The 12725-nt window shown below is 49.7% G+C and overlaps 1 protein-coding gene across 4 annotated transcripts in view; it reads left to right on the forward strand.

The window, feature by feature from the left end:
* LOC116944890 (pappalysin-1-like) overlaps positions 1-12725 on the forward strand; it is a 169192-nt gene that overhangs the window by 27115 nt on the left and 129352 nt on the right. For all 4 annotated transcript variants that reach the window (XM_076068800.1, XM_076068798.1, XM_076068799.1 and 1 more), the window contains exons 2-4: positions 6856-7768; positions 8477-8860; positions 11102-11247. In XM_076068800.1, coding sequence (XP_075924915.1) covers positions 6856-7768; positions 8477-8860; positions 11102-11247 — 1443 coding nt within the window. The remainder of the gene's footprint in view (positions 1-6855; positions 7769-8476; positions 8861-11101; positions 11248-12725) is intronic.

The following is a 12725-nucleotide window of genomic DNA, read 5'->3' on the forward strand; positions in this document are numbered from 1 at the left end:
GCGCGCACGCGCGCCAGAGTGTGCGTATGTGTGTGTGTCAATGCTGCATAGGGGTCTGTAAGTGGAGCAGGGTTACGGTTGTTGAAGCAGGGCGGGCGGGTGCTTAGGGGTGGGGGGGGGGGCCTTTAAACGGGGCACGCATAGAATTCCGCGGCGGTGATCTGATTTGAAACTGTAAGTCCCGTGGAAGGGAAAGGGCGGAACGATTTTTTGGGGAGGGGGGGGGGTTTGTTAATTTTTTATTTCAAACGAACGTAGCCGTGTGTTGCGTTACGACCTCTCCGTACATTCTACACGCGCCTGTACGCGTGTTAAGTGCAGTCCCAGGCATGGCCGAGGTACGGTCCAACAGCACCCGATGTTAGACTAAACACGCTGTGGAGATGCCTTCATCCAGCAGTGGAATTTACCAAGGCCTCTCTACGCTATCGTGCCGTGTTTAAGTTTACGCTATGGCGGGGGTGGCGGTGGGGGGGGTGGGAGAGGAAACAGTGACGACAATGCGCCGCTAATCGCACTGCGTTGTGAATTTGGCAACCTGATTTCGATTCCAGCCCACGGCTAACATCAGTGGCAGGGGTCCTGGCCTCCCCCCCCACACCATCACCATGCCGTACTCACCCCCTGCGGTGAAGTATGGACAAACAATCCCTTTGACCGACACAGAGTGGCGATGCCCTCATCTAGCGCTGTGTATGACGCATGCAAACTCTGTAAATATTAAAAAATGCAAAAAAAAGTTTTAAACGTATTAACGAAAACGTTTCTTTAAATAATAATGATCTACGTCTCTTTGTCAATCCACTGGCGGATTACTGCCTTCGCCACACTGTCGGTCATGGGGGGTTGTTTCACCATACTTCATCGTGCTGGCCAATGTGACTTTGTGAAGCGATGTTGTGTGTCGGGGGTGGTCTCGTGTCGTGACTTTCGAATGTCGCTCGCCACTGACGTTAGCCACGGCTCGGAATCAAACTATGAACTCTACTAAACGAAACTATTTTTTTATTGTACCAGGTAAGGCCCACTGAGCTTACCTAGCTCTTTTTCAGAAAGCGACCTGGCCACGACTGATAGCTCAGCGAAGTGGCTTATCGTGTGGAAATGTCTCGCAGCCAAATACTCTAAACACGTGTTGATTTTAAATGTGGAGGGAAAAACCGGAGGACCCAGAGAAAAATCTGCGCCACCACGGGGAGAAACATGCAAACTCCAAATATATAATCTTCATTTGGAGCTTTCGTGACTGCAGGAATCCATACTCTTTGGTTCTTTCGGTAAAGTCACGTAGGTAGAAAAAATAATAATAAATCACAACGTTTCGATCGCCACACAAGCAATCGTCTTCTCTCTCCCACCTGGAGACGATTTCTTTTGTGTGGCGATCGAAACGTCGTGATCCAAATATATAGGCGTCGGCATTGAACCCCCGACCTCCTGTATACCAGGCGAGGTAGTTAACATCTCGCCACCGTGGCGCCGTAGTGTCGCGGTTAGCGCGCTGCGCTATGAACCTGGTGACCCGGGTTCGATTCCCGCTCACGGGCAACACCAGTGACGATTTTCTGAACCGGTCCTGGGCCTCCCCTAGGTCGACTCAGCCTCAAATGAGTATCTGGTGCGGTGGATAAAAAAAAAAAACATTTCCATTGGGGAGACAAAGGCGGTCGGGCGTGGTGCTGGCCACCCACCCCCTCGTGTACCGTTCCGGCCTTCATAGGTGCTCGCTAACAGCACTTTCCCCTACAGTCTGTTAAGGCTACACGGGGGATCTTTGTCTTTATCTTTGTGACGGCCACCTACCCCGTCGTGTTCCGCTCCGGTCTTTATGGGTTGCCACTCGCTGTTAAGGCTATACGGGGGATCTTTGTCTCTGTGTATCCGCTTGCGTTATACAAATACAAATCCTTATCCTTCTGCTCTAAATTCTACTCTGTCATACCGAGCCACGGATAATTGATTTAGCTTTCGCCAACATTCTTTGCTATAGGTTACTTTTATGCATGTGATGCCCGTGTGGAATGCGCAAGCGGCTGTGATATTCTTTGATGTTTCATTCAATGTATATTTGCTGTACCGTAGCAATATCGAGTCTCTTTGCTGTCAACAGATTTCTATAATGCCTGCATTTAGGTCTGAATTAGAACAAAGCGCCGTTCGTGTATTATTGAAAGTTGTTTTTCTTCAGCGGTGCAGCCCCTTTGTAGTCAAACCCCACCAAAGTTGTAATTAATAATGAATTCCTGCCTGCATTATTCAACGTACTGTAAATGTAACAAGGCATTAGTATATATCGTCGCGTTATACATGACATATTTTGCGCGATGAAAAAATAACGAGCTTCTGAAAATGTGCTCTCCGCGAAGCCGCGTGCAGTTTTCACGACGTTACAAAACAAAGGCAAATAACCCCTCCCCCCCCCCCCCCCCCCGATTAGCCTTAACACACTTTTGGGGCAACTGCTACTGGTGAGCACCTATGAAGGCCAGCACGGCATACACGGTGGTGGGGTGGCGAGCACCATGCCCGTACCCGCCTTCGTTTCCCGATTGGCGATGTTTACACATCGCACCAGGGACTTATTTATGGCCGAGTGGACCTAGGGGAGGCCCAAGGCCGGTTCAGATATTCGTCACCGATGTTGGTCGCGAGCGGGATTCGAACTCGCCGTGGTCCCTCGGGTAGTGCGCTGACCACTGCACCACCGCTCCCCACATGACGCTACGCTACGCACGATCAAGGCACACTCACCGAGTGTTTTATCCTTATATGAGGCATTTCATTGGTGGGAAGTTCACTGGGTGGCACTTACGGCCCAGTTGTTTTCACACGTAATTTTGGGCAGGTGTCAGCGCAGACGAATGTCCCAATTGCCCCTCTCACTGGATCTTTGGATGCTCTGCTCAGCACCGCTATCTGGGATGGGATTTGAACGCAGCCAGTGAGTGCTGGTTTTTTGTTGTTGTTGCGTGCTCGTCGCGATAGGTGGTGGATCGGGCGGCGGGTCTATTCCCTTTTGCTGTGTAAAAGGCATTTCCCTACAGGCTGATGGGAAATTCAGATGCACGCGGAGAGAACGCAGCGTCCAAAATTGTTGCTCCCAGCGGAGAGGTGGGGTGGAGGGGGAGATGCTTGTGGGTGGGGAAGCGCCTGGACAGGGAATTTTTAAAGGCCCTTCAGAGACACTTGTTTCAGGCAGGACCCATAATTAAAAAAAAGACTCTGAAGCAATCTCGTGCATCAGTGAATATTTCGAACGAAAATGTTGAACGTGTGAAATTCATCGTTACGTTATTATTTTACCCGATTCTTTTTTGTTCTATAGCCGCCGATATTTATTTATATTTTTTGTTCGAAATAAAAGCGTTGCGTCAGCGCGTCGCAAACGGGTGGGTTTCTGCAGCTCATGCCCATGTGTATGCCGGCAACGCGCTTATACAACGCACTTAAAACTAACACATCTCACAGATGAGATGTTTAAAAAAAAATGTCATTCCAAGTTTTTTTTTTTATATAATCGTAACTTTTCCTTTTGCTATAAAACTGAAAATCTTTGCAACTTTTAGGGGGCGGTGGGGGAGGTCGGGGAATTTATTGGTCGGAAAAAACGTAACCGACGATGTAACCGCGTGTCCAGCATAGAGCGGCAAAGCGCGAAGACGCAGTGGTGGAACGCGTTTGGTTTGGGATTCGCGTCGGAACATTCGCTCCGCCCGTTCGTTCAGAGCGGCCGTTTATGTTTTTTAGGCCGACGAAAATTCCGTCTGATCCATTCGCTGCCGGCGCACGAAACGCAGCGCGAGTCGCCAATAATACGCGTGAAAAATAAACACCGTCGGCATTTCGCGAGGGCTAAATTAACACGGCAAGCGCGCCGGGGATGGCACTTTGTCGTGATGGTAAGCAGAGGCTGATATATCGACCGGAGAGAGCTGTTACGCAATTTCCACCCGCCTAAGAAAATACACAGTTGCATGCGTGTTCATTTGAAGGGATTTACGCCGCCTGTACTCCGGCGCATACCTTTTTGAAGTTACAGAATATGCATTGGCACAAACTATGCAGAGTAAGTAGTAAAAACACTCAAATAAAAAAAGAGTCGCAGGCTAATATGGGCTCAATTTGAACGCGCGCAAACACATCCGTTTACGCGATTCCATTCACATACTGCGAAGAACGTGCAAATGAATAAATAAATAAATACCACGTGTATCAAATATTATTTGGCTTGGCACCTCAAAAGAGGCTGTTCAATTTCCATTTGTTGGGGGGTTGGAGGCGGGGGGCATGACAGGAATAATCAAGATGCATGCTGGCATTCGCTGCAGAAATATTTAGTATCGGGCTCTCGCAGATTCCACGAAAGCAAGAGTGGTAGTAAGCTGGGATTGTCCCGTGTTTATGTCTCGCCGATTTTTGTTGGCACTTTGTCTCAAATTAAAAGGTACGGGGGGGGGGGCAAAAGAATGAAAAGAAAAAAACGTGAAACAAAAAGTGTGACGTTTAAAAGCAATCGTCAGCGATGTTTGAAAGTGTGACGTTTAAAAGCAATCGTCAGCGGTGTTTGACACCGACTGTGCGTCAGAGCATCTGAGCGACTGCCCTTTGTTTTCTGTAAAGTGCAATGCATTATATTTGTTTATGCATTAACAAAACAATTCGAAAATTAAAAGATGCAGATTAGATTCGTGACGGAATAAGTGGTGTTTTAATAATTCTCGGTTAAACTTCGAGTTAAATCTGATTACGTTTGTCATTGTAACACAATTTTGTACGAACAATTGTAGGCCATAAATATTTGGGGGGGGGGGTGGGGGGGTGGGGAAGATGTAGTTTTAAAAATGTTTCGATTAATGTTGTCAGTTTGTTGTTTGACATCGTTGTGCACATGTTAGACTTCTCCATTTGAAAGTCATCATCATCATCAAAAAGAGGCATGATTTATCCACCGCTGTGGACGAAGGCTCCCCCCACAATCACTGTCGTCCGCTCACGGTCTTGCTCGTGGCACCGAAATCCATCTCGCTCCTGCACATGGGGCCTATCTCATTGCTCCATCCCTGTGAGGGCCTCCGTCTTACGCACTTTCTCCTTTCCGGCTGCTGCCGTTCCTGTACCCAGTCGCCGCTTGGCTGTCGCCCCCCACCCCCACCCCTGCTACGGATGTATCCTGCCCAAGCCCCAGCTTACTTAAGTCAATATTATCTGTTTAATTTGTGTTTGTTCTCTGATCCGTGTGTTTTAAAATTTTCGAATGTGGTCCAGTAAAAGCTGGGTTATAAAAAATTTACGACCTGGAAGTTATTGCGGTGAAGTCCACTTCAAGTGTGTCCTTTTCATTGCCGTGTTCATTCACACCTTGCACCTCTGAGCACTGCACACGTGATTTGTGTGATGTGCCTGTGGATTATGTCGATAAGCTTTCATAAAACAGATACGGATTCGAACAAATACGGTCCACTGCGTCGCGCGCTTTCAGATGCGCTTCTGTGGCCATCTGGAACTCTCTTCCTTCCGATGTTAGGATGCCATCGGAGCAATGCACTTTTAAATCTGGATTGAAAACTAATTTCTTTAGAACTGCTTTTTGTGTTTAGTTTGTTGTCCCTCCCCCGCGCCTCTGATGAGCACGATTGGTTTTGTATGGTGCTAAAAAAGTTTAACGTGTTGTTGAATTCCATTGGAATGATGGAGCAGTGGTTAGCACGTTGCGCTATGAACCCATCGACTTGAGTGTCGATTCCTGGTCATGGACAATGTCAGTGGCGAGTGATATCTGAACAGGTCCTGGGCCACCCTTTTTCTTGAACTGACCAGAGTGGTGAAGCATGGTCAAGCAACCCCCATGGTCGACATTGGTATAGGGAGTTCTTCATCTAGCAGTAGAGTAACAAAGGGTTGCAAGTCAGTAATTCTATTACCGTCATCGAATCTTAATTTTGGTCAAATTCACCAATTTCTCTCGCACTTTATTTCTCGTCGAAACGTATTAACGTGGACACTCACCTCTTACGTGACTCAAACATTCCAGCAATTAAAACTCAACCAACGAAAAACAAAACACGTCAAATACATCAGGACTGAGAACCCATGTATTAACGCTTTCCGACAAGAGGTTTCATCTCCGAATAGCAATTCAAGTTTAACATACAACGGTCGAAAGCGTTTGCGTGGCGTTAATTCTGTCCGCCTGTCCGTCCGTCTGTCGTGGGCAGTGGGGAGGGCACCATACCTCTCGTAGCTTCGATCGCAGATGAACGAATCCCTGTTATGAGTTTGTGTTGCTCGTAGGGACACGTTTCGCATGCGGCAGTGGTTCTTAACCTGTGGTGCACGCACTTCCCGGGGGATGCGAGATGCCCTTTCTGGGGGTGCGAGACATGAGTGGATTTTTATTGGAAGGTTAAACACAATTTTGATTTGAAGCTTTCGTGACTGCAGGAATCCATACTCTTTGCTTCTTTCGGTACAGTCACGTAGATAGAAAATTAATAGATCGCGACGTTTCGATCGCAACACAAGCAATCGTCATCAGGTGAAACAAACACAGCAGGAGAACTGCTGACATAGGAGAAAGAGCTCCTTGGGCACGTAAGTAAAACTACTTTGTTTCATAAACCCTATATATTTATTAATATTATGCATTTTTTTCTTACGACTGAGAACCAATGGGGTGCAAGGCTGCGGGAAAGGTAAAGAACCACTGCCCTCCGGGAAAACCAGACCACACCGATAAAAGCGGCGTCCGCCATCGCTTCACGAGGGCGGCAACACGCAACCTCGCGAACCCGTCTCGCGAACCAACGCTTGCGCGCACACTCTGACGGTTCACCACACCGGCCGTCGTTTCCGCAGGGCTCTTCGACGACTGCTTCTACGGCCGGCACGACAAGGGATGGTCGCTCGGCATCGTCCACGTGAACCCCGCCGGGACGCACCACGGCGGCGCCCCGACCTCGGCCGCCGCCGCCGCGGCCGCGGCCGCTCACGCCCCGGCCCGCTCGCGCTACTTCTTCTCCCTGAACGCCGACAACTCGCGCTCGGCCACGACGCTCGTGTCGCCCCTGCGCTACGTCCCCGACGCGTGGACCCACCTGGCCGCCACCTACGACGGCCGGCGGCTCGGCCTGTTCGTGAACGGCGCGCGGGTCGCCAGGTCGCGCGTGTCGGGCCGCGCGGGGCCGCTCTTCGCCCCCGAGGTGGCCGCCTGCAAGACGCTGGTGCTGGGCGGCGACAACGCGCGGGGCGAGCGCGCCTACCGCGGATTCCTGAGCGGCCTGCGACTCTGGCGGCGGGCGCTCGGCTCCGGCGAGATCCGCGCGTGGGCCGAGCGAGGCGTCCGCTCGAGCGGCGGCGGCGGCGGCGGCGGCGCCGCGCCCGCGGCCGACGTCGCGGGCGGCGGCGACGACTTCGACGCGCTCAAGGTCGGCTGGCTCGCGGTCAAGGGGGGCGCCTACCCCCGCGTACAGTCGGTGCAGGCGAGCGAGGCCGGCGACGGCGGCGGAGGCGGCGCCGGGACGGCGGCCGGGCGGCCGGCGGCGGCGGCGGCGGCGTCCGCCGGGCCGGTGCTCGTGCCGCCGCCGTGCGGGCAGACGGTGTGCGACAACGTGCACGTCATCTCCGGCTACAACAGCTACTGGCCGCTGCGCGAGCCCAAGGTGGTGCGCTACCGCCTGGTGAACATCTACGAGGCCCCCGGCGAAAACCCGACGGTCAGCCGCGAGCAGATTGAGGACCAGCACCGCGTGCTCAACCAGGCTTTCCAAAGGTGGGGTTGGGCGGCCTGCGTGTTGGGGGGGGGGGGGGTACTGCGTGTGCACGTGTGCACGTGCGCGTGTGTGTGACTGTGGGGAGCACTGTGCTATGGACCCGGCGACCCGAGTTCGGTTCTTGCTCACGGCCAACACCGGTGACGAATATCTGAACCGGTCCTGGGCCTGCCCCTAGATCCATTCAGCCTCAAATGAGTACCTGGTGCGGTGTGTTAACATCGCCACTAGGGAGACAAAGGCGGCCGGGCGTGGTGCTGGCCATCCACCCCTTCGTGTGCCGTGCCGGCCTTCATAGGTGCTCGCTAACAGCACTTGCACCAAGAGCCTGTGATATTTGTGGGGAGCAAAATCCTTCACCACCCGACATATCTCAAACTAATTAAATTGTCACAGGTGTGTACAAGCGCCAGACGTGGCAATGATTGTTGTTTCAATTATTTTTGTGATCACTGCCAGAATTGTTCTTCAATTTTACCGGCGAGCTGAAACAACGCTAATTGGTGCGTCAAGAGCTTGTACACCACGTGACCACTAAATTTGTCGGACGGAGGAGAGTTTCTTGACAGAACATTTGGCCACGTAATCTACACGGCCTACGTGCGCCCGACCCCCAAAAAAATCGATTGTGTACCGGTAATGCTTACGTTTAATTGTGCCGCACAGCAACCACAACCACGACCTGACCTCTGCGAACCTGCGCGCAGGTACAACATCTCCTGGGTGCTCACCGTCGTGGACGTTGTTAATGCCTCGCTGCGCCAGCGCATCATCCTGGCCAACTGCGAGCACGCCAAGGTGGGCAATCAGAACTGTGACCCCGAGTGCAGCCACCCCTTGACCGGCTACGATGGGGGCGACTGCCAGCCGCTCTCCGGCCACTACCCATCATCCTCCTCCTCCTCCTCCTCGTCGTCATCGTCGTCGTCGTCGTCGGGACACGCGGCCGATTGTAATTTGGAAATGATGGAGAACGGCGTTTGCGACCCCGAATGCAACACGGCGAAGAACGCGTTCGACAACGGAGACTGCTGCGAGCAATTCTCCGACAACATGACGAGGACCTGCTTCGATCCCGAGTCGCCCAATAGGTGCGGCGTGCGTGTGTGTCTGTTGTTTTTAATGGAAAATACCGCAGAGGTACACGCGCGACCTCCGGATGACCGATGCGCACGCTCGCGTATTTGCACCGGTCGCCAGACGCGATGCGTTTCCGAGTTGGTCGCCGAAGATTGCTCGGGTTGCCGCCACCATGTCCTGCTTTTCCCAGGATCCTCCTTTTGCTTCTTTGTTGGTTAGAGGTTGCTGCTGTTCTGGGAAGTCTCTAATTCTTCCCAGGGCGGAAAAATCTACCACCCGAGATGATTCCGGTATTGTGCGATATTATTCTTGCCGTGAAATGTCCCATATTTTTTTTGATATCTCGGAGGTGGCGATGCTAATTTGTGAGCGTGCAGCAAAGGCAATCTTACTGGCAGACCCTGAAGGTCTGGTGTTGGCCTCACTACAATTATGGGATTTGGCGGAAGGAAGAAAGTTAAAGTCTATTTCATTTGTTGCACGGATGATCCCATTCATCGAGTTGCCCGGATATGTTACATGAGAGCACAGCAGCAGCGATAACAAAACAACGACAACAACTTCAAGAAAGAAGTGCATGGTAAGTTGTGGTCACATCTGTGGCATCGGCCATGGCAACCTCCCGGCCTTGACAAATGTCACAAGGAGTGTTATCGAAATGTTAGCGTGCTGATTTTTCTTTAATCGAGCCTAACAGATAAACAAACAGCGCAATTGAAGATCTGATAGATGAGAGTGAATGCGTTTCTTGAATTGAGCATGGTTATTCGCACCTCTGATTAAGCGCGATTGGCGACGTAAAGTGCAAAATGAGTTCAACATACATTGTAAGAATAACACATAGGCTTTCACGAGCAAAATTTTCCATAAAAGAGTTTTTTTTGGGTGAGATTGCGTAAATTCAATTCTGGCTGCCGCCTGATGAGGCTGGTTGTAATTACCGAAATGTAAATGTTGTTGCTTCACTCTCCAACACACCGGTGTGCCAAACTAGTAACCAATTGGCATGTTTTGTTTACGTGACAAACCTTACTAATTGGCTGTGTCGGGTGGTGGCGGGTTTAACGACACATTTATATTCATGCGACCTAACCCCACCGCCCCCCCCCCAAAAAAAAAACCTCCGCTATTATGGATGCTTTGTAAGAACTTGGCAAAAAGATGCAGACAGAGAGGTGGCTGAGCGCAAGGCGTGGCGTTTGAACGCAGTGTACGAACGCAGCCACGCGTGCGCCGGCGACGGAATTGCGCCGGGTGGCTGGCCTGGCCGGCGGGGTCGCTGCGCTGTCGATTTGCTTTTGTCAGACAAAGGGTGTTGAGTTCGACTGGCGTGACGTCACGCGTTCATTTCCAGAGCACGAAGGCCAAGCTTTTCGACCGAATTCACAATCGCTTTTCTGTTCGACAGATAAATCAACGGAGTGACGTCAACGTCGCTGCCTTTCACCGCAAAACAAACAAAAAAATCACTCTCCCTCGAACGTAGTAGAAGTCGGTTATAAGCACACCATATGTAAGCAGGGTACTAACATAGGGTTGTCAATCATATAGGGTTTTTTTATTTGATTTCTTTTAACACATTCAAAACTGACTTCCATTAACGTTAATGCGAGCATGAAATCTCTTTTGGAAATTAATTTAGGACTTTTTTTTCAGATTACAATTGTAATCTTTGAGATTTCATAACTTGATGTTTAGTCTCAATTTATTCAGGGCTCTTTGTCGAAAAGGAAGAAGTAGAAAACTATGTAATAGTGATAACAGATACAATATTAACTTAATGAACAAACAATTAAAATGTTTAATGCCAGTGTTAAATTAATTATTCAACCGTTTTAATATGCACGTTCTCTATTATATTTTTAATTGTTAAAAGTGATACAGGTGTATATTTTTTTAGGTTAGGAGTAGCGTTTGGAATGACTGTCCGAAACGCATACCTCATTTAAAAAAAAAAAAATTAATGGGAAGAGCCATTCCCCTTTACAACATTTCGTTTTTACGAGTTATTTTTCTGAAGAACGCATCCCCTGTCGTAAATCGAGGGATGCCTCTGCACCTGCCTCTGTTCACCACCTCGAGACGCCGTGGCATTTCGACGCGCCGTAGCGTACCCCGCATTGCATCGCGCCTCGTCAAACGTTTCTAATGGGGCGGCCTCTTTCCTCCGTTACAAAGAGGTCACCCCCGCACGTCGCGAGAACTTCGCGCGTTATTTTACAAGCTGCGCGTTCTTTTCCGTTCTAAAAAAGGATCTACCTGGACGTGAAGGAGCTCAAGGAGATCCTGAGGCTCAACGGCTCGACGCATCTCAACATCTACTTCGCCAACTCCGTGGGCGAGGACCTGGCCGGAGTGGCCACTTGGCCCTGGGATAAGGAAGCTCTGACCCACCTTGGTACGAGCCAATTTCTCGTAGTCAGAGCCTACTACAGCGGTCCTCAATCCGTGGGGGTGGGGGGGGGGTGACCCCTGGTGACCCCTGGTGACCCCTTCCTGGGGGGAGGGGTGTGGCGGGGGAGCACGAAAGCTTCTCAGGGGGGGGGGGGCTGGGGGGCACGCAGGCTGTGGAATGGAGACCGTGCGGGAGAAGTTTTAAATGTGCACAGGGAACATCGGCGACAACACACACTGATACTCAGCGTTAAACTAGTGCCTTACTAACACTACACACTGATACACAACGTTAAACTAGTGCCTTACTAACACAACACACACTGATACACAACGTTAAACTAGTGCCTTACTAACACTACACACACTGATACACAACGTTAAACTAGTGCCTTACTAACACAACACACACTGATACACAACGTTAAACCAATGCCTTACTAACACAACACACACTGATACTCAGCGTTAAACTAGTGCCTTACTAACACAACTCACACTAATACACAACGTTAAACTAGTGCCTTACTAACACAACACACACTGATACACAACGTTAAACTAGTGCCTTACTAACACTATACACACTGATACACAACGTTAAACTAGTGCCTTACTAACACAACACACACTGATACACAACGTTAAACTAGTGCCTTACTAACACAACACACACTGATACACAACGTTAAACTAGTGCCTTACTAACACAACACACACTGATACACAACGTTAAACTAGTGCCTTACTAACACAACACACACTGATACACAACGTTAAACTAGTGCCTTACTAACACAACACACACTGATACACAACGTTAAACTAGTGCCTTACTAACGCAACACACACTGATACACAACGTTAAACTAGTACCTTACTAACACAACACACACTGATACACAACGTTAAACTAGTGCCTTACTAACACAACACACACTGATACACAACGTTAAACTAGTGCCTTACTAACACAACACACACTGATACACAACGTTAAACTAGTGCCTTACTAACGCAACACACACTGATACACAACGTTAAACTAGTACCTTACTAACACAACACACACTGATACACAACGTTAAACTAGTGCCTCACTAACACAACACACACTGATACACAACGTTAAACTAGTGCCTTACTAACACAACACACACTGATACACAACGTTAAACTAGTGCCTTACTAACACTAAATACACTGACACACAACGTTAAACTAGTGCCTTACTAACACTACACACACTGATACACAACGTTAAACTAGTGCCTTACTAACACTACACACACTGATACACAACGTTAAACTAGTGCCTTACTGACACAACACACACTGATACACAACGTTAAACTAATGCCTTACTAACACTACACACACTGATACACAGCGTTAAACTAGTGCCTTACTAACACAACACACACTGATACACAACGTTAAACTAGTGCCTTACTAACACAAACTCACACTGATACACAGCGT

Source organism: Petromyzon marinus, chromosome 22 (genome assembly GCF_048934315.1).
Source record: "Petromyzon marinus isolate PM22_M1 ecotype Great Lakes invasive population chromosome 22, UKy_Petmar_22M1.pri1.0, whole genome shotgun sequence".
Lineage (NCBI taxonomy): Eukaryota > Metazoa > Chordata > Hyperoartia > Petromyzontiformes > Petromyzontidae > Petromyzon > Petromyzon marinus.